This window comes from Barbus barbus (genome assembly GCF_936440315.1).
Source record: "Barbus barbus genome assembly, chromosome: 2".
Lineage (NCBI taxonomy): Eukaryota > Metazoa > Chordata > Actinopteri > Cypriniformes > Cyprinidae > Barbus > Barbus barbus.
In genome coordinates, this window is record NC_136730.1 from 39,760,438 (window position 1) to 39,783,172 (window position 22,735).

A 22,735-nucleotide genomic window follows, 5' to 3' on the forward strand; every position below is an offset into this window, starting at 1 on the left:
TCAGCACAAAACCCGAGTTCAAGTGAGGAGGAGCCAACGGCAAAGAAGCCAATGAAAAACTAAACGCTCATCATTTTGTCGACAGCAAACAATCATTAGATATTATGAACTGCAAACAGATCAATAAGGCCAAGGTGTCAAGCACCGCAGTTGACAAACAAACCAAACAGCTAAAGTACTCAACTACAGGAGGCAAAGGGTGCCAGATTCAAACAACAGGCCCCAAATATATCCTCAATGGTTCTTAGGGGTTCTACCTTTCTATAAGTTTAGTTCTACTTATTATTATTATTTGTATTTGCTGCTGATTGGAGCCCATATGCCGTGATTTTATTTGTTTTATTAATTATAAAACAGCTCTAAAAATTGATTTACAAACATGTGAGAGATTATTCTGTTTGGATTTTTTTTCAAAAGTTGATTCCTCATGTAAAATGTCCCCCCTGTAAAATGCTTTGGTACTTTCACAAAGAGCATCAGAGCCGTATAAGAAACCATGAAATGATGCAGAGGGGGAAAACACACTGTATAAGGTGACAAGGAAAGGTCAGTGCTTTAGAAAACAAACCAGACCTTTATTCTGACTGCATTTGGGAAAGAGCACATAGATAACAAATCAACCACATTCAAATAAGTGGTTCAACAAACCATACAATGGATACACCCACAATACACAAACTACATTTATTCGATTTTTTGTTTTCTTTCTGCCCCATGCACAGTAATTTACCTACATTACTGATATTTAAGAAATATATGTTAAAGTGCATGAAATGAAAGTTGTCTTTTTGAAACGTGAAACGTTTTCTTGAATGAAAAAAAAAACATTTTTTTCCATCAGGACTTGATCATTTATGCATAGTGATATTCATGTATGGTGACTTTATCTGAAAAAATAATATAGGAAAAAGTTGCACTGTCTTTTTCTTCCTCAAACTGTTTTCATGTCTCGAGGCTATGAGGGAAGAGATAAAGCTTATCTTATAAAGTACTTGTGTATGGTGGGTGAAAGCTTTGCGTCTGTTGGCCAGAGAACAGCCAGAGGCTACAGGCCTGACGTGAATGCATGAGCTCTGTGAGGAGGAGAGCTCTTTAGTGTTGCCCACTCAGACAGGAAAGAACAAAATTAACCCTATATAGCCTATACCATACCACATTTGATAGGCAAATTTCTAAGGCCTCTCACTTATCAGCTGGATCAAAACTTTGCTGAAAAACCTGTTGTGCACAATTTAATATGGCTTCTGTTGTCTGATTGATACTTTATGCTTTTTTTTAGAAAAAAAGGCCTTTTAGTAATATTTTGGAACACGTTTTTTATACTGTAAAATCTCTAATGATTTTTATGTAGTAAATGTAAGAATAAATTTGATTTTGTTAGGGATATTTCAAGATGAATACTTAGTGGACTGAATCCGCTTAGGTTTACTTGATTATCTGTACATCATTTTTAGAAAAATCATGTTAAAATGTACGTATCATCAGACTTTTGAGGAATATTCATCTATCAATTATCATTGCATTATATGTTTTGCCCCACAATAAAAACTACAGAGCTTTGATCATAAAACTTAAATAACATATTTCAAAGATTGTCTGTTATAACTTTAAAAAAATTGTGTAAAGGATCAATAAACTGCTCCATTAATAAATAAAACAATATTTTTCAGACTATTATTTCATATGTCAGGGTTTACAGAATTCATATTTCTAAACCAGCTGTGACGAGCCCTGAAGTACCAACAGCTCCCAATCACATGACTTTAGCTTTGACTATTAATCTACACAGCTGCAGGAAAATATTGAAAAGAAATACCCAAACCTGGCTATTTATGAATGAGAAATGACAGATTGGTTATGCTTTAGATGATCACTTGTGAAGTGAGGCATGAACGCCTCTGCTATTGAACAATTGGACTGGAGTTGATGTGATGACACAATGTTGATCCTGGCAGCACGATGCTGTCAAATGAATGTGGCACCCAGACAGAGAGAGATAGTGGGTAGCCTACATCTATGTGTGAGCAAAGACAGGGGCACAAAGAGAGCAAATGAATTTCAGAGAAGAGGAGTAACAGATGGCAGATGACGTTTTCCTGTGAAAATTAACCCACGCATATTTTAAAAGTTCACTAAGTCCAAACCAATCCCAAGCTGCCTCTTGTCTATTTCCCTTGATGTTTCATTGCTTTCTGCTCACTGTGCTCAAAATCTACTCATTTGTTATCATTACTGTTTGTAAGTTTAGGGTAACTTGCAGATGTTTTTTCTAAACCAATTCTCCTATTTTACTCACTGAAATATTGGCTTATTTTTTAATTCAACAAATGGAAGCATTCAGTTACTTAAAGTTGCATCATCTTATATTAGAATATATAGAATAATTACAGTGTCACTTTGGCCGCACTGATGCCCAATTCCGATGTTGACTATATCTTATTATTTTGATGATCAGATTTCATCTTCATTTAAAAGTGGCCCATGTTTGATATATGCATTTACACTGTACACTTGGTAAAACAACCCAAGGTAGACTGACCAAAAAACAGGGTTGCCAGGTCAATGAAACAGTCCAAAGGTTAATCCAGTGCTTCCCAAACCTGTCCTGGAGGACCCCTAGCCCTCCACATTTTGTATGTCTCCCTTATCTAACACACCTGATTCATGTCTTGCAGTCTCTACTAACGAGCTGATGAGTTGACTCAGGTCCTCCAGGACAGGTTTGGGAAGCACTGGGCTAATCAAAACTAGCCCAATCACATCTTTCCCATGGTTTTCCCCTCTGTCAGGGGTCCATCCCATCAAAATCCCATTCCGCGACCTAAAAAACCTGCAGCAACAGTGTAAAAGTAGCCAAATTTTGCGTGAAAACTGCAACCTTGGCAACACGGAAAAGCATCCACCATTCGGCACTATCACTTTTTCAATTACATACGACTCGCATTGACAGGGGAATATCCAACCTGTCCGTTTACACACCATAAGCAAATGCATGTGATACATGTGCTACATGCATGTATATACATGTGCTTTTTCCTGTTTATGTGTTCATGGGTCATATCTGATCTGTGCCACATGAGAGGAAAAAATGTATTTGGGTCACTTGAACCATGCAACCTTTGTGTCACAGTTGCTAAGGTGCTCTAGTTGGTTTATACCAGGGCTGTCCAAACTCGGTCTTGGAGGGCCGGTGTCCTGCAGAGTTTAGCTCCATCTTGCCTAAACACACCTGCATGGAAGCTTCTAGTATGCCTAGTAAGACCTTGATTAGCTGCTTCAGGTGTGTTTGATTAGGGTTGGAGCTAAACTCTGCAAGACACCGGCCCTCCAGGACCGAGTTTGGACAGCCCTGGTTTATACCATATTGCTAAGTTTTTGCTTAAGTGTTCTGGTTAGTTTCTACAATGGTGGTTGCAAAGGCATTCTGAGTGGTTGCTTACTAGCACAAATCAAAAAAAGCCCCAGGTCTGTCTGTCTGTCTGAAATCTTAAGTCTAATTGACTAAAAATAAACAGCACATCAAGTATTAGTTTTGGTAACAACCTTATTTCCAGAAAAAATAACTGTATTTTATGTATATTGTTATTGTGAAACAAAATTAGACATATCATGATGTACCATTTGGACAAGATTACAGAGATTTACATTGAACAGCATGCTATTGTTGCTTAAGCATTTCTTTTTAAAAAAACTTTAGTTTTATTTGGGATTCACGACTGTTTAAAAGGGTCATATATGACGTTACTAAAAATAACATTATTTTGTGTATTTGGTGTAATGCAATGTGTTTATGCGTTAAGGTTAAAAAATCTTATTTTCCACATACAGTACATTATTGTTATTCCTCTATGCCCCGGCTTTCTGAAATGTGTCGATTTTTACAAAGCTCATCGGTCTGAAAAGCGAGTTGTTCGTTGATTGGCCAGCTATCCAGTGCATTGTGATTGGCTGAATACCTCAAGCATGAGAGGAAATGATACGCCCCTTACCATGTTGTGATGCCGTGTCTCAGCGTGACAAGACAAAAACAACAAAACCCATCATAAACAAGGCATTTGTTGCATCCAGTGGGAAAAATATCAATGATTATAATGACTTATACCCCTGGTTTCACAGACTAGGCTTAACCCTAGTCCCAGACTAAAATGTAAATCTGAGCTGTTTCAACTGAAAGAAACATGCACTGACTGATCTTAAAATATATCAGTGCCTTTGTTTTGTCTCAAGATGCACACCAGTAATGTTTTTTTCAAATGTACATTTCTAAAAATTACTTAAATGTCCTAACTGAACTATGGCCTAATCCTGGTTTAGTCTAAGCCCTGTCTGTGAAACCAAGCATACTGTCTTTTTACGCATTGCATCGATTACCATGTCTGCATTTGTGATCGGAGAAACGACAAACAACAAGCACTACTCTACACTGCTCAAAACTCATGTTTGTATCGTCAGTGGCAAATTCTTTTAATATGAAAACATACTTACAGGCTGTGAGTCAGAAGCGCCAGTCTGTCCTTTCAAAGTTGGAATTGCCCCACTTTATAGAAACTGCCTTTGTGCACAAGATGGCATTGTAGGCTACTTTCCCAGGTTCAAGAAACAGTCCTCTGTAAAATGCGCTGCAAACACTAGAATATTTGAGTTGAACTGTTCTGGAACAGTGTTGTAAATACAACTTAACCACTGATTCCTAGTTGTGTCTTCTTTTGGAAGCCCAAACAAAGGGTTTCACAACGAAACACAGCATCTCCAGGACATGGTGCCAGGCGGCAGCAACAATACTACAGCGAGAATAATAGTTCCGCCTTCATTCTTTGCGTAACCATTTGGGTGGTGTTATGCAAATCTTCCCACACAGTGACGTAGACATGTGGGGGCATGTTTAAACGAGGTGGTTTAGGAGGGCTTGGACAAATCTTAACTTTTATAAAGAATATCTCTTTGGGTTTGAGACTTTAGTCTTTGCAACTTTACAGATGTTATATAAGTACATATATATAAGTACATATATGAATGATTTAGGTGTGCAAGGCACTATTTGGAACAAGATAATTAAATGATGACAGAATTTTCATTTTTGGGTAAAATATGCCTTTAACTGTTCCTAAAAGCACCCTAGGATGCGGTGTACAGGTGTAGTAGGGGTATTGTATTGTTGGAGAATAAATCAAGACCATTGGTACAGTGGAGAATCAATGGTGAACAGCGCTCCCTTAACTGGAGTGCAAAACAGACTACAAAAAAACAAACAGACTAGATACATGTTTAAAGACAATTGTAGCTAATCTCTGTAATTACATGGTTTCTAAGAAATGGCTTTAGCTGGACTGCTCTAAAATGGCTTTAATTATGCAGTCACAAATCTTTAAATTGTGCATGCTAGATACAGTTAAGCCCATTTACAAAATATTACAGAAAGTGGATTTTCAATGAGGAATTGGACTTTACATGGATGTTTTGTTATTGTGTTCTCAATGAAGAGGGAAGCTTAAACATTATCCAGTAAAGCCACTCTTAAAAACATCTTTATCATGCACACTAGATTAATGACTAATCAGAGTCCAAGGAGCTCAAAGGAGTGCTCTTTCATAGTGATGTCATTGAGAAAGAGCTCAAGAGACGGGGGTGCATGGGAACTCCTGGGGGACAGTGTTTAACTCTGTATGTGTGCGAGTGTGTGTCGCCCAGCTGCCTGTCCTCAGTGTACTGAAGGCCTGACGGTGCACCCAGGCTGTGAGCCAGCCAATCACAACACAATTCCAGCAGGGCCTCCCATGCTTATGCTAATGAAGCCCTCACCCTGTGCCCTGTCATTGGGAATAAAAGAGGGTTTTGTCACCAACTTTGCAGCATTCTGGAACTACTGCTGTTTTATGCAAAAGCAACAGGACAGAGGATGAGAAAGCTAATTAATAAAATAAATAATATGAGTATCGCAGGTAATCTAAGGTTATGTTTGGAAGACAAGCAATGTATGTTAGTCTGCAGCTCCAATTACCAGCATTCATTTGATCAGTGACAAAACAGAAGATGTGCTTTTTTTCACTCTGACTCTGAGAATGTGCAAACATTGAATGCCTTCTTCACACGCAGTTTTAGCACTGAATATATGTGTTTTGATGCCCCCTTGGTTTCCTCTTGGTTAAACTGAAAGTCAGTTTTAATAACTTTCTTGTTTGAGTAGTTGCTAAAGGGAGTTCTTTGATACTTCAAAGTGGTGAAAGTGTCTACAGGAAACTTGATTATGTTTTTGTGGTGGCCTGACATCTACGTAGATGCCGTGTTGAGGAGTAGCGAATTACAAATAGCAATACTACAAAATAAAGCAACATATGCTCATTGGTAAAAAAACTAAACAAAAAAAAAAAAATCCAATGAATTTCCAGCTGAAATGAACACTGGTTACTGTAAAACACCAACAACTTTTATTAATTTTTTCACAAATTAAAAATGACTATAGATTAATAATAATGTGAGGTTCCTTGCATATTACTATGTTAAGATCTTTAAACACTTTTACCATTGTGCATATGTAAACTAATACATTTTCATATTTGCATCACATAACCAACTATATGTATGGCTTTTCTGATGTAAACTTGCTCGGTAGCGCACCTGGTTTGCCTTTAATGAGCAAAAATAATAATAATGAATGAAAAACATATCAGCTCCAGCATAAGTTCCCACAAGGCATTCTACATTGACTATCATCCATGTCTAAGAGACTAGGTTAAGCTGTAAAGATACAAAAAGTAATTAAGCATGAAAGGGAACATGAGATGCAATGATCTTATCTGCTTTGTGACAGTGAACAGACCAAAGCTGTTCATCCATTAAATCAAAACTAAAGATGTACAATAAAAACCACCCTGTTACTCACTAATAAACCCAGGGTTGCTTTGATTACAAGGTTCCCAACACAAATACAAGAGGGACTCTTGTAACACTATCTATTTAACACTATCAGCTAACAAAGTAAAAAACACTGACTATTTCAGAAGATCGCCACAAAAAAAAAAAAAAAAAAAAACGAATTTAACCAGAATCGTTTAAATTTTCAGTTCCAAAAAAACTGACCCACAAACCCTTGTGAAAAAGAAATTAAAATACACTTGTAGTCCAAAATATATGTTAAAAACTGTTCATTCTGAAAAATATTATCAATCTTTTTTGGGTGCACTGTTCCTTTAACTGGGTCAAAAAAGCACTCTTAAGTTCAACTAATTGCATTTAATATAAATTTAATTTCCTTTTAATTGCCATTAAGTTTCTGAAAACCTTAAAAGAACATACTTAAGTGCTTTCTGAATGTAAAGTATATTATTTATGCATTTGCGTTCTTTTTAAACGTATGCTAATGTGTACTTTGGGAACAAGGGAATAAGGGAATAAAGTCTGAGGTCTCTTGAAAGCAGTACTACAGCAAGTATCAGTTAGCACTGGTGATGTTTAACCAACAGAGAGACGCCCGCTAACTTCATTGGTCTAAACGGCATGATGACATCTCAAAAATATGTAAAATATGTGTTTCTCTAAACACACTTCACACTGTGCACAGCAAGCAAATCTTTGCAAACTGTATTCTCCGTATCGTTCTTGCTGTTTGTGTATATCTGGTGATGGTAACCTGCTAAAGGGGACAGGAAGTGGGAGGAACATACAATCAAGAGTTACTTAAGGCCACAGACACAAAACCTCACAGAAAGGGCTGCTTACAGAACAGGATCAGATGTGTCCCAGTAGATCATTGAAATGAGATGATATGAACAGTTACTTTTTCAGTGACTTATCACGGGAAAATTGAGGTGCTCTTAAATGTGCTCGAGTGCAATAGTGACCCACTTTTAACGGTCTAATGGATGTTTTTCATTACAGCTAAATCAAGCCCAACCGTCTGGCCCAACAGAGAAATGCAAGGAATGACAATGGCTCTTATTTTCAGTCTCTTTGCCAAGAGATATGCTAACACTTCAGCAATGCACAGTATTCTCATCGCCAGAAGGAAGAGAGTATCAGTCTTTTTTGTTTTGCAGAAAAACATAGCCATAAATATAACATAGCCATAAATATTTCTAACATATAGAAATTGTGTCACAAAATAGATGTCAACAGTATAATCTTATTACTATTTGATAGCATCAATGTAACATGGTACTCCTACAGTACATTTTTTGTAAAGGTTTTAATATTTAACCCCCCCCCCCCCCCCCCCAGCAAACTGACAACAATGATCAAAAACTACTGAGTGTGACTTCATTAAAAAGACAAATGCATGACGAAGAAGAAATCTGACTGACTCGTTTCCTCTAAAAAAACAACATGTTCGCACTTTCAGTCCCCAGCTAACTAGGCCAACACAGACTCAAAGAATGTTACCCAATCACGTGCTTAAAACAATGATTAAAAATGTTTCAAATGGCATTTTAAAACAACTACATTTTTAAAAACAGCATCAAGTCAGTAAAATCTTGCTACAACACTGTGACTAGATACTTCTTTAGGAATTGATGGCTTTTTGTTCTCCCCAAAGAATCTCAGTGACCTCTCTTTGTCTTTAGGGTATGTGTGGGACACGCTCCATTGATCGGGCTCTTCCCCAGAGGGCACGTCATTTTGGACACCAGTCACTTTCACTACAGGGTCAGTTTTACTACTAAATGTATCATTTATTGCTCATCAATGGATTTGACCCTCAACAGATCTGACTGCAAGCTGCTCCGAGACTCAAAGTTGCACCGCAAACATCTAACGGTATAATCATACTCTCTGACAAAATACACAAGAACACTGATACCTAAAGTGGCCAGGGGCCAGTGTGAGACCATTGCCTTACTTGTTGCTCATGTACAAGTGTTTTAGGCCTTGCAAACTTTAACTTCTGGTTTTCTGTTGTACACTTAACACTTGTGAATTCTGCGGATTTAAATGTCACAAATTATGTGCCATAAGAATAATTTGCAACAGTCTGGGAAACAGGTTAGAACAGGTAATTGTACTGTTTATAACAATTTATCATATTTATAAAATTGTATATGTACATTTTACATACAAACACATTGTAACTAATTATATTAAATTATGTTATTATTATAAATTATGCTAATTATTTTAAACATATTTCTTTTGACACATGCTGCAAAAAAATTAAATAAATAAATAAAACAAAATTTTAATTTCGATTTTTTTTTTTTTGGTGGAGGGGCCAAGAACAAATCCATCCAAACCACCGGCCCAATTCTGCTAACAGAAACTACCCTTGTTGAGCTCTGCATCCATAAATTGAATTTCCTGAAACTTCAATTCAACAAACAAAATTCAGTGACTGATCCACAGTGTTTCAACCTTTTACATATGATTTAAAACTGGTGCAGTTCATGGAGCAGCACAACTATCTCCCACTGAACCCTTGTGAAACGAAACACCCTTCTTCACAAAAATGAATTTTTTGCTCTGATTACAGCAGCAAAATGCAAGTTGAGGAAGCCCGAAACCACAGGAAATCTGCACTCTCGCCCAATACCTCTTCACGTGCTGCTTGAAAGAGCCGTTTAGATGAGAAGATAGTGTAAATGATCCACTGTAAACACTAAAACATGGTACAGTTGGAGTAAATTTGTTTAAATATACATTTAGACAATTATTTTACTTGACTGGAAGCTAGAGATGAAGGAATTAATCACAATAAATTGTCAGGTTGAAATAGTCTGAGCAGATTGCATTATAATAAAACCTTGTTTTGATGCATGCTGGAAACGAACTGTTTATGAAGGAATAAAACCTACTGTACACGCCAACACAAATATAAATGAAACTACATTTTGCAGAATATATATGAATTATATGACTTTGACAGCTACTGATCCTCAATCTTTTGTCTTGTATAAGTAAATAATGTCATTCTCCCTGTCCCTGCTTTGGGTTATGTTTTATGCCTGTATAAATAATATAAATGAGCTGTTATGAAATGGCAGATGCTTTATCTTCTGCTGAGTTTAATTCATTAGAATAAGAATTTCTCAATAAAAGAAATAAAATCTGTTGACAAATCAAAGGGTCTTGTAAGGTCAAGTATATAACACTCCAAATTTTAGTTTGCACGTCCAACGTCTATGAATATATAATATAATAACATAAATCTCAGCACTCATGTGTTGAATATTGCGCACGTCCACCATACTGTAAAGCCATTTTAGCGTATTTGGTGTAATTATGCCAGTGCTCGCTATTTATTGTAGCACACAAGATCGATTAATCACATTCATAATTCACATAATTAAAAAGTATGAGGCAATATAGAATAAAAGCAGATAAATGTGTCCTAAACAGCCTCGGTTCTTACCGGACAGCTCGTCTGGTTCTAAGCCGCTGTCGGTGTCCAGACCGCAGACCACGAAATAATCCGCGAAGCGGCAGGAGCTCGAGCTGAATCCGGTGCTCATTTTGAGACGGCTCCGCTTGTGCTCTTCTGTTTGTGGGTCTAGAGGAGCGCATAGTACGAGCTCTCCGGATCACTCTGCCCAGCCATTGCGGATACGGACCAAGACAGGAGCCCCGAGCGCCAGTCGCATTGTTGCCTCCTCCGGTAACGTTACAGCTGCTCTCGGTCCTCGGCGCTCGCTCCTGCGCATGCGCACCGCTCTGCTCGGGATGACGTTATGCGCTGAACCCCGGAGCATCATCGAGCGCGCGGACACCGAACCAAACACACTTCCGCTGCGAAAACATAATCGCTTCTTTAGGAAAGGCGAGTCGCATATTAATTCGTCAACCAATACAATATTATGTTGTTTGATGTTGCCCTCTGGTGGTGAAATCGAATGAATATAAACGCGAATTGGATTTTGACAATGTGTAATGACATATTGTATTGAATGGTTATGATGTTTTCCTTTTGGATATAAATTGGATGAGCCTTGGACTTGAGCAATCAATTAACTTAAAAGGTCTAAATATGAATAGATTATGAATTATGAATTAAAAAAAACTTAAATACTGACTAGTTTGGTGAAACAATAAAGATACTCTCAGATCATGAGAAATGTTGTTAGTCATAAAACTATCTATCTATCTATCTATCTATCTATCTATCTATCTATCTATCTATCTATCTATCTGTCTGTCTGTCTGTCTGTCTGTCTATCTATCTATCTATCTATCTATCTATCTATCTATCTATCTATCTATCTATCTATATCTGTCTGTCTGTCTATCTATCTATCTATCTGTCTATTTATCTATCATCTATCTGTCTGTCTATCTATCTATCTATAATCTGTCTGTCTATCTATTTATCTATCTATAATCTATCTGTCTGTCTAACTATCTATCTATCTATCTATCTATCTATCTATCTATCTATATCTGTCTGTCTGTCTGTCTGTCTATCTATCTGTCTGTCTGTCTGTCTGTCTGTCTGTCTATTTATCTATCTTCTATCTGTCTGTCTATCTATCTATCTATCTATCTATCTGTCTGTCTATTTATCTATCATCTATCTGTCTGTCTATCTATCTATCTATAATCTGTCTATCTATTTATCTATCTATAATCTATCTGTCTATCTATCTATCTATCTATCTATCTATCTATCTATCTATCTATCTATCTATCTATCTATCTATCATCTATCTGTCTGTCTGTCTAGTTATCTATCATCTATCTGTCTGTCTGTCTGTCTATCTATTATCTATCTATCTATCTATCTATCTATAATCTATCTGTCTGTCTATCTATCTGTCTGTCTGTCTGTCTGTCTATCTATCTATCTATCTATCTATAATCTATCTGTCTGTCTATTTATCTATCATCTATCTGTCTGTCTGTCTGTCTGTCTATCTATCTATCTATCTATCTATCTGTCTGTCTGTATCTATCTATCTATAATCTATCTGTCTGTCTATTTATGTATCATCTATCTATCTGTCTGTCTATCTATTATCTATCAATCTATCTATCTATCTATCTAATTATCTATCTATAGTCTATCTATCTATCTATCTATCTATCTATCTATAATCTGTCTGTCTGTTTATCTATCATCTGTCTGTCTGTATATCTATCTATCATCTATCTATCTATCTATCTATCTATCTATCTATAATCTGTCTGTCTGTTTATCTATCATCTGTCTGTCTATCTATCTGTCTATAATCTGTCTGCCTGTCTGTCTGTTTATCTATCATCTGTCTGTCTGTCTATCTATCTATCTATAAACTGTCTGTCTGTATGTCTATCTATTTATCTATCTATAATCTATCTGTCTATCTACCTATCTATAATCTGTCTGTCTGTCTGTCTGTCTATAATCTGTCTGTCTGTCTGTCTATCTATCATCTGTCTGTCTGTCTATCTATCTATAATCTGTCTGTCTGTCTATCTATCATCTGTCTGTATGTCTGTCTGTCTATCTATAATCTGTCTGTCTGTCTGTCTGTCTATCTATCATCTGTCTGTCTGTCTATATATAATCTGTCTATCTGTCTATCTATCTGTCTGTCTGTCTGTTTATCTATCATCTGTCTGTCTGTCTATATATAATCTGTCTATCCGTCTATCTATCTATCTGTCTGTCTGTCTGTCTGTCTATCTATCTATAATCTGTCTGTCTGTCTATCTATCATCTGTCTGTCTGTCTATCTATCTATAAACTGTCTGTCTGTCTGTTTATCGATCATCTGTCTGTCTGTCTGTCTATCTATCTATAAACTGTCTGTCTGTCTGTTTATCTATCATCTGTCTGTCTATCTATCTATAAACTGTCTATCTATCATCTGTCTGTCTGTCTATCTATCTATAAACTGTCTGTATGTCTGTCTGTTTATCTATCATCTGTATGTCTGTCTGTCTATCTATCTATAAACTGTCTGTCTGTTTATCTATCATCTATCTGTCTGTCCGTCTATCTATCTATAAACTAACTGTCTGTCTGTCTATCTATCATCTGTCTGTCTGTCTATCTATCTATAAACTGTCTGTCTGTCTGTTTATCGATCATCTGTCTGTCTGTCTATCTATCTATAAACTGTCTGTCTGTCTATCTATCATCTGTCTGTCTGTCTGTCTATCTATCTATAAACTGTCTGTCTGTCTATCTATCATCTGTCTGTCTGTCTGTCTATCTATCTATAAACTGTCTGTCTGTCTGTCTGTCTGTTTATCGATCATCTGTCTGTCTGTCTGTCTATCTATCTATAAACTGTCTGTCTGTCTGTCTATCTATCATCTGTCTGTCTGTCTGTCTATCTATCTATAAACTGTCTGTCTGTCTGTTTATCGATCATCTGTCTGTCTGTCTGTCTGTCTATCTATCTATAAACTGTCTGTCTGTTTATCTATCATCTGTCTGTCTATCTATCTATAAACTGTCTGTTTATCTATCATCTGTCTGTCTGTCTGTCTATCTATCTATAAACTGTCTGTCTGTCTGTTTATCTATCATCTGTCTGTCTGTCTATCTATCTATAAACTGTCTGTCTATCATCTGTCTGTCTGTCTGTCTATCTATCTATAAACTGTCTGTCTGTTTATCTATCATCTGTCTGTCTGTCTGTCTATCTATCTATAAACTGTCTGTCTGTCTGTTCATCTATCATCTGTCTGTCTGTCTGTCTGTCTACCTTTTTCAAAACTCTAAAATGAAAAGTTTGGTACGATGGTAATGACAGCAGTATTGGGGACAGCAATTATTTGTCACTTTTTCAATTATTTGTGATTTTTAAGTAGTTTTGCTTTTGATATATCTAATATTTATTCAGCCAATTATTTCTTCCAACACGCATTTGAGCTCTTACTTTTCAACCGTTTTACTCTTTCCAAAAAGTTCACATTTATTATCTACCGAAGTGATAAGATATCAACAAATATGAACGCCATATTATTTTTAAATTATGAATGCCATATTTAACAAAAATGTCTCTAATAAAATAAATGTACTGTTAAAAAATAATGAATATACTGTAAATCAATAAACCATCCAAAAGGGCTTATAATGTGATAGACTGTTTTTTTTCTTTCTTTCTTTTCTTGGTAGTTTCTTTTAAAGCAGCCTTCATTTCAAGAAAATGTTATAAAAAGAAGCATGTACACACACTAATTCAGTTAAAATGAGCAAGAGGCAAATGTTACTCATGTATTTAATCATGTCATAATAAATATATTATGTTCCAAGAAGATGGACAGACATATATGAATAGATTTTAAAAATACAGGACCTGACAATACATTGTTCATTAAATCTTGCAATACTGTAATCAGTAACCTTAATTTAATGATAGATGAATGAATGAATGAGTACAACTTAGTAAATTATAAATGGTTCAGAGAGAAGTTAAACAGTTTACAGAGGCTTGAAACTGTTGCAGAACAACCACATCACTCAGTCACATCCACTGTCTCTGTTTAGTGCCATCCATGTTACGTCAAGAGCTGCTGGGAACATTTAGACATTTACAGATGACAAAAACTAAACGTTAGGTTTGACATTCAAATAAGAACTGCAGATATAAATTAATGCAACATGAGAGAACAACTCAAATGAGGTAACCGAGTAATGATATCTGGAATAAGAACCGTGCCTCATCACACCCTTCCACTTAAGAGAGATTTCAGTGCAAATGGTTTATTAATCCTCTTTGCAAATATTGTTGATTCAGTTTCCTTTCCAGTCAGGAAACGAGTATATTGAAGGTTTAAAGACTATTTTTCAGGTATTCAGAAAAAAACAGGAAACAGTATCGTAGGTATTATACAAAATGTAAGACATTTTTTTAAGACTGATTTATTTGGCTGAAAGGCAATTTTAACTGCAGAGAGTTTAACTGCATAAAGTTCTGCATAACGTCCAAAAATGAAACTTACTTACCCTCTGGCCATCCAAGATACAGATGAGTTTGTTTCTTCACCGGAACAGATTTGGAGAAATTTAGCATCACTTGCTCACCAGTGGATCCTCTGCAGTGAATGGGTGCCGTCAGAATGAGATAAAAAACATCACGATAATCCACAAGATTACAGTCCAATGGTGGACTTGTTTCTTACAAACACGCAGCATAATACTTTCATTGATGGACTGGAGTTGTTTGGATCAATTGTGGATTATTGTGATTAGCTGTTTGGACTCTCATTCTGACGGCACCCATTCACTGCAGAGGATCCACTGGTGAGCAAGTGATGCTAAATTTCTCCAAAGCTGATCTGATGAAGAACTCATCTACATCTTGGGATAGCCTGAAGGTGAGTAAATTTTTAGCAAATTTTTGAGTGAATTCTTCCTTTAAATAGACATATTTAATTTAAAATAGTTTACAGTGGCTTGGCTAGATCAAGAAAACCAACTGTAAGAGTTACCAATCTCCTATATTTCCAAAATGTAATACTTCCCTCTCTCACATGGCTAAAATGAATATTATAAACAAAACATAATATTATACAATTTAAATTATGTACTACTTCATTTAAAAAAAAAAAAAAATCAATAATTTGGCATTTTGACTATTTCAATCAGTTGTATCCAAATGTAAAGGAAGAAAAATAGTTTGAAATGCTAAAACTGGTGTTAATAGTTCAGTACACGTGATGTTAGAATATCCGTTCCATTTCTTTTACTTCAAGTACCCTGTAGTATTAAGGCTGTTGTATTATATGCAATCTACAGTCTTGATCTGTAATACTAATGTGGCATCATCCATATTTATCACTTTTCGGGGAAAAATTAGGTCTATAACAAGAGCTAAGCACTATCATCTACAGTAAGCAGCAGTACACAGGGCACTGTTAAGAGATCGTCCATTCAGATCCCTACTGCAGTCTCATCCGGCATGAGAAACAAGAAAGAAAAGCAGAAAACCCACAAAGCTCACCCTCAAAAGGTTTCTGGTGCATGTAATACCTCATTCTCAAACGCGTTTGAATATTAAATTAGCCGTAATAAACGAAAAAGGTTGCAGTTGGCACTTTCCATTTTAGCTCAGCAACTTCATAGGGAGTGAAAATATGTCTCTTCCAGTGTCTCACACATTAATCATTGCTGTTTGGTGGAAAATATTGAAAATCCACTGAAGACGTTGATGTGGAAAATATTGCTTAACGCTAGAGGGAATCAGTGATGACAGAATTTTTCATCCCATGAAAGTACTGTCGAAACAATGGAAGGCCGGTCCTGACAGCCACTGGGTGCCCATCTATGATGAAATGAGGGTTTGTCGTACATGCACGAAAGAAGAGAAGAAAGCAAGGAGAAATTTAGAGGACCAGTATCATTCCTGAGTTGAGTCAAGCAGGGGTGGTGATCTCTACTCAAGTTTCTGCTGGAGTTTCTTCTGAAAGCAGACGGGCAGGATGGAGACAACGGCTAAAAGCCCCAACACGAGAAGAGAGTTCCAGGACACGGCCTCGCCAGCTGTGGTCAGCTTGTACAACGTCGTCCCTGCGTTTATCGCCACGAACGATGGAGGGGCCACTCCTATAGTAGAGGTCAGATAACAGCTATTAGATGAGCGGTCAAGTAATCAAATAACAAAGTGTGCACAATCACAATTAACCCTCTAAGCGGCCTTTAAAGGGATAGTTCACCCCAAAAAGAAAATTCTTCATTTACTCACTCTCTAGTTCCAAACCTGTATGAATGTCTTTGTTCTGCTGAACACAAAGGAAGATATTTTGAAGAAAGTTTGTTACCAGGTTGTTTTGGGGCACCATTGACTTCCATAGTAGGAAAAGAAAATACTATGGAAGTCAATGGTGCCCCAGAACTGCTCTGTTTCCCACATTCTTCAGAATATCTTCCTTTGTGTTCAGCAGAACAAAGACATTCATACAGGTTTGGAACTAGAGGGTGAGTAAATTATGACAGAATTTTCATTTTTGGGTGAACTATCCCTTTAATCATTTTAGCCCGAAAAAATGAAAATGAAACTTGGTGACATGTTTAGAAAAGATCACGGTATATACTTAAATATAAGGCTACACAGGTACAGCTACATCTATTGGTTATCCCATAGCATTACTGTGCATATGATTTTCTTTAGGCAGCGGCTCTTTGCACTAAGTGTAAATAACAATGGATTCTATTTACACTATGTTAAAACAGCAGGATTTTCTGCTATTTATTATACTACTTATTGCAAATAGTGGCAATTATCTGCACCTCAGTATTGCAGTGCATTATAAAACAGCATACAATAATAACGTATTAAGTGTAAATTATCATTTGAATTCAAATTATTAAATGGATGCCACATTACTGCGACAATAAAGCCCTCCCTACACCTACCCTAACCCTGCACAATCCTTTATTTTCAACTTTTCGATTATTTCATTAATTTTTATTGAAAATAAATGCCTTTCCGATGTGATATGAGATTTGTGAAGGGAAAAAAAAAAAGTTTAGCAAAAGGTGGATTCGGATTCTTCGGTCGCATTGAAAATGACTATGGCAAAAGCTTTACCATGGCATAGCACTGGAGTTGTTCTTGGATGATCATCGTTTGTAGTGTTGACTAGCCCAATCACATGTTAGTGGGTGGAGTTGGTGTAAATAGCTTCTGCCAACAAGGCAAGATATTTGCACTTAGTGTGACTTACATTAATCTGACTTAAATATGTTGGGTTTTATTTCATGTGCTTATGCTATATTGTTTTTATTTAAACACTGTGTTAATTGAAAATATATATATTTTTTTCTACTTTTGGTATTATTTTAAATAGATATGATTGCAGCATAATTTAGAAGTGAATTTGATAAAGTCCCCTCAAAATAAAAAATACTAAAGAATAAATGTGACCCTGGACCACAAAACCAGTCTTAAGTCGCTGGGGTATATTTGTAGCAATAGCCAAAAATACATTGTATGGGTCGAAATTATTGATTTTTTTTTTTTTATGCCAAAAATCATTAGGATATTAAGTAGAGATCGTGTTCCTTGAAAATATTTTGTAAAATTCTTACCGTAAATATATAAAAACTTAATTTTTGATTAGTAATATGCATTTCTAAGGACTTAATTTGGACAACTTTTGGCGATTTTCTCAATATTTAGATTTTTTTGCACCCAGATTTCCAAATAGTTGTATATCGTCCAAATATTGCCAAACCATACATCAATGGAAAGCTTATTTAATCAGCTTTCAGATTATATATAAATATAAATTTCTAAAAATTGACACAAGACTGGTTTTGTGGTGCATGATCTCAAATATATTGCAACAAAATCTAGTACAATGAATTTCTGTAGTACGTGCATTTATTGGCTTTGGTCTGATTTTGAAGAGGATCACAGGTGTGATCTCTAAGTGATGAAAACCTGATATTAAAATTAGAGTAACTTTCAGTTATGAGAGCATCTATATGCAAGTGAACTCCTACAAGTCGAGAAATTAGCAGGATGACAATTAACCTAACATGGCTTTCACAAGCAATTTTACTTCTATAAAGTGATTTCTTTCCAAGTTTATTTAGGAGAATAATGCAGAAGAATGGAGCAGATTGTGGAGGAACTAAGGATGTTCATTTCGGTTATTTTTCCTAACCGACAGCCGACGCTTGTTAACCGATTTTTAACCAACAAGATTATTTTAAATTAGAACTAAATTAAATTAGAAAGAATAAGTGTCTGTGACCCGATTTGTCCCATAAAATGCCATTTAAAAATGAGAAAATTGTTTTTGACAACCTATTCCATGCATGTTTAATGCATCACCAACAAACTTGTGTTACTGTACATTGTTCTTTGTAAAAGTGATCTGTTTGAATATTAATCTTACCAAGAAAGGTGCCCAGGAAGAAGACCCCCAGAGGCACATTAATGACGGGTGAGGTGATGTTGATGAACCAGTTTGGAAGGAAAGGAGTTATTCTCAAAAAAAGGATGTAATTAATGAGGTGCTCTCTGTGCTTGTCCACCTGCAATGACATTAAATAACATCAGCTCCACATTATAGCCGGTCAATTTACAGAAAAAAATGAAAGTTATTTGTATGAAAATCTCACCTGTTGTGACCATTTCTGAGCTCTCTCTGTGAGGTACTTGTAGACCATCGGCCTCCCGACTAAATAAGACAGCATATAACAAAAAGACGCTCCAAGGCCTGAACACTGTAAACCATAAAACACAATGTATTTACACAACAAAAAGTCACACTAGAAGACAAAGTTTGGCAGACAGACTCATTTGAAATTAATTTGCCTGCACACAAGGAACTTACCAGACAGACCAGGAAGAGAGCTAATGGAAAAGGGTAGAGATAACCAGACAGTATACTGAGAAATATGGAGCCTGGGATGGCAAACGTCTGAAGGCTGAGAAGACCTTTGTTAAGGCGTTACCTCAAAAAGTGAAAAAACTTAAGAGAAAGCTGGTCCAAATTTGTTATGCATCTGATACAAACATGAATAACAGATACTCCAAGCAATTTTTCTGCCAGCGGGGGTCTAATCTAAACTGTAAAAACAAAACAAAAAACTTGTTTTCATTTGCATTAAATTCAATGTGGTGTCTAACTCGGTCAATAATGTTGATAATCAGTCCCTTGAAAAAAATCAGGCTTAATCATAGCACAAAGGATACAAGATATAGGTAGTAAAGTATGCTAAAAGCACTTGAGTGTAATATGTGTCCTTGTATTTGGACAGAACTGTGCCCAATGCCTTGGCATCATCCATGTCTTTAGGAATTTTGATTTTCTCTCTCTCGTCTCTGCAAGACATGAAGAAAAACATCAAACAAAACACCCTTTATGTTCAGTACACAAAACAACAATCAGAGGGGGAGGTAGACTTACTCGCTCAGTTCTGGGAAGTTTCTGAACACCAGATACATGACACAAGCAGAACAGGCAAAGATAGTGATGAGAAGGAGGATTGACATGCGTGCAGAGGCTCCTCCTGATGACTGGGCTCCTGAGAGCATAATTCAAAAACACATCATGAATAACCTCTAATATCACCTGTGCAACGTGTTGCATACATTTGCATCAGTTGTTCACAATCCTCAAGGGGATTCAGGCCCATGAGAGCTCTTATATGTGGTGAGCTGGAGACTACAAAGCCAAAAATCACATATAACAATGTGACATCATCTTAAAGGAGCAGTAATAAATTCTGTCCCATTACTGACACCAAACTAAATAACTAGATATTTACATTTAAACTCAGGAAATCACTCTTTACTGTGCCAAGAGGTTTACAGGCTTAAGCACAAGTCACTGATATTGTGGTCTTTATTTAGGGCATTTAGTTAAATATTAGTTTTACAATAAATTAAATTAGTAAATTCAATTAATTAAAAAATATTAACAGAAAACTGTGGTGTATTATTGGAATCTGTACTTTTTTATTTTAATAAATACAATACAATATTATATATATATATATATATATATATATATATATATATATATATATATATATATATATATATATATATATATATATAGTAAATAACATACGCAAGTAGTTTTTACATTTTTCAGCAATGTTTTTTACATTTTATATAATGGAAGTTATTCAGAAGGGAAAGAGTTGCAGTGTGGTGTGCCTCAAGGAAGTTGTTTAGGACCACTGTTATTTTCACCAATGATCTTTCTTTGGTTTTAAAGCGTGCAAGGACAGTTATGAACGCAGACGATACAACATTGTATCTACCAGCAACATCAATTGAAAAATTATTTAGATGAGTTACAATTAGTGTTGAAGTGCGTATGGAATAATAAGATGGTTCTAAATTTGACAAAAATCACAAGTATTGTGTTTGGATCGAATTCTAAACTTAAACCACAATTAAATTTGTCTGTAAAAAGTGGGCCTATTGAACAGGTAGAGGAAATCAGACTTCTTGGAGTTATGCTAGACAGTAGGCTGAAGTGGTCAAAACAGATAGAAAAAGAGGTAATAGTTAGTGAAAGAGGTCTATCGGTTATTAAGAGATGTGCAAAATTTTACCTAAGTATTGCATCTCTCAAATTGTGCAAACAATGGTTCACCACTGTCCAGTGGTGTGGTCGAGTACAGAGTACTCTAGGAAAAATTACAGTTAGTCCAGAATAGAGCTGCACGACTTACTCTGAACTATAATAGAAGAGTTAATATTATGAGAATGCACAAAATTCTAGGTTGGCTACTTGTGAAGGGCAGGACAATTGTTTCTCTGCTTTGTTTTATAAGAAATATTTCAGTGTCTTCTGTATAGTAGTGCTGGTCATCATTTTAACAGCAGACATGCATCAAAAGGATATTTTTTGCTTCCCGTTTCAAAACCGAATGCAAAGCATAATGTTTAGAGGAATAAAAATATGGAATGATTTGCTATCGGTCATTACATGTCATTAGTAAAATGAGGTTTAAAAATCGTTAAAGAACTATTTAATGGCACAGTATACAGTAAATTGTTGATTTTGATGTTTTGAATGAATTTTGGGTTTGTGTGTTTTGTTGTATTGGTTTTTATTGTTATGGATTAATGTAATTTTGTTCTTCTTACTTGTTGGACACCAGGAAGACTACCTTGGTTGTGGCTAATGTGGATCCAAATAAACAAACAAACAAATAAAACGACAGAATTATACAAAAAAAACATGCATATTTCTGTAAGTTTTTCCTCTGGTATCTAATGATATTAATAATGTGACTATGTAATAGATCTTGTTCATGTGTCATTGAATAAAAATATCAGTTTAAAGTTTGAACTCTGAAAGGAAACAGATGCATCACTGCATTACCCAATCCTTCAGTGCATTTGACTAGCCAAATAAAGTCATTTCAGATGAAGGTTTGCTGTAGATTGTGTTGATTTCTTCTACTGTAAGCCACACTTCAGAACTTACTAATATTTTGATCGTTCAGCTGAAGAGTTCATCAATATTACATTAGTCCTGGATAGACAATCTCCATCTGTCAGAGTTTCTGGTCTTCGCAAAAACAATTTCTCAGTAAATTTTTATTATTCCGACTCCGAGTAATCGTGGAAAGCTACATAATACCTGTATGAGACTGATATCAGGACATACTGTTACCTTTGAGGACTGTAGTTTGTTTGGAGGGCCTCGGCTCCTGCTCTACCAGCGGACTGCTCTCGGTCTCACGGACACCGCTTCTCTTCTTGGCCATGATGATCGCTTTCAACAAAATCTCAGATGTTAACCGAGATCATATGTGAATGTAAAAGCTAAACGCAAGGCTTCAGCCGGCTTTCTCCTCCTACTTCTCGGGATACCGGTGACCTGTGACTGTGTTTTCTTCTTCCTCGGTGCTGCTCAGTTCAGTGTTTGTCAGACCGCTACTGCCATCTAGTGAAGATATCGAGACATTAGAGCAGGGGTCATCTAACCTGATCCTGGAGGGCCTCAACACACCTGCATGGAAGTTTGAAGTATACCTAGTAAGACCTTGATTAGCTGCTTCAGGTGTGTTTGATTAGGGTTGGAGCTAAACTCTGCAGGGACTGAACTTGGTGACCCCTGTATTATAGTCTATAAATGGACAACATAAAGCAGTAGCCCCTCACTGCAGAACAAAGATCCAGGGGGCGGGGTTGGATCCACATCTAGGGGGTGGAGATGGTAGGTTTAGGGGTGGGGATGGGTGGGTTTAGGGATCAGGGGGTGGAGATGGTAGGTTTAGGGGTGGAGATGGGGTGGGTTTAGGGATCAGGGGGTGGAGATGGGGTGGGTTTAGGGATCAGGGGGTGGAGATGGTAGGTTTAGGGGTGGGGATGGGTGGGTTTAGGGATCAGGGGGTGGAGAT

General features: G+C 36.3%; 2 protein-coding genes across 5 annotated transcripts in view; both read right to left on the bottom strand.

Moving 5' to 3' along the window:
• LOC306880808 (DENN domain-containing protein 5A-like) overlaps positions 1 to 10,550 on the bottom strand; it is a 51,082-nt gene extending 40,532 nt beyond the window's left edge. For both annotated transcript variants that reach the window (XM_079434578.1, XM_079434577.1), the window contains exon 1: positions 10,340 to 10,550. In XM_079434578.1, the coding sequence (XP_079290704.1) occupies positions 10,340 to 10,439 (100 nt within the window). In that variant the 5' untranslated portion in view covers positions 10,440 to 10,550. The remainder of the gene's footprint in view (positions 1 to 10,339) is intronic.
• A 3,544-nt stretch (positions 10,551 to 14,094) lies between these two features.
• On the bottom strand, positions 14,095 to 22,252 carry LOC306880860 (transmembrane protein 41B). 3 transcript variants are annotated; one of them, XR_013785112.1, is made up of 9 exons: positions 22,006 to 22,209; positions 19,777 to 19,894; positions 19,563 to 19,691; positions 19,201 to 19,294; positions 18,986 to 19,090; positions 18,760 to 18,898; positions 15,571 to 16,459; positions 15,156 to 15,309; positions 14,097 to 14,949 (listed from the first exon to the last, which is right to left on the bottom strand). XR_013785112.1 is itself a non-coding variant. In XM_079434656.1 (7 exons), the coding sequence occupies exons 1-7, from the start codon at positions 22,097 to 22,099 to the stop codon at positions 16,290 to 16,292; spliced, it is 849 nt and encodes a 282-aa protein (XP_079290782.1). In that variant the 5' UTR covers positions 22,100 to 22,245; the 3' UTR covers positions 14,924 to 16,289. The 3 variants fall into 3 exon arrangements, 1 of the variants encoding a protein (XP_079290782.1); XR_013785111.1 differs by having other exon boundaries at positions 14,095 to 15,309; positions 22,006 to 22,252; XM_079434656.1 differs by having other exon boundaries at positions 14,924 to 16,459; positions 22,006 to 22,245.
• Between the last annotated feature and the right edge of the window lie 483 nt (positions 22,253 to 22,735).

Coding starts and splice junctions, on each gene's coding strand:
- LOC306880860 (XM_079434656.1), bottom strand. CDS start 22,099: ATGGCCAAGAAGAGAAGCGGTGTCCGTGAGACCGAGAGCAGTCCGCTG. Junction 19,091..19,200: donor CTCTCTTCCTGGTCTGTCTG/GTAAGTTCCTTG, acceptor TATGGTTTACAG/TGTTCAGGCCTTGGAGCGTC. Junction 16,460..18,759: donor CTTCCTGGGCACCTTTCTTG/GTAAGATTAATA, acceptor CCTCTACTATAG/GAGTGGCCCCTCCATCGTTC.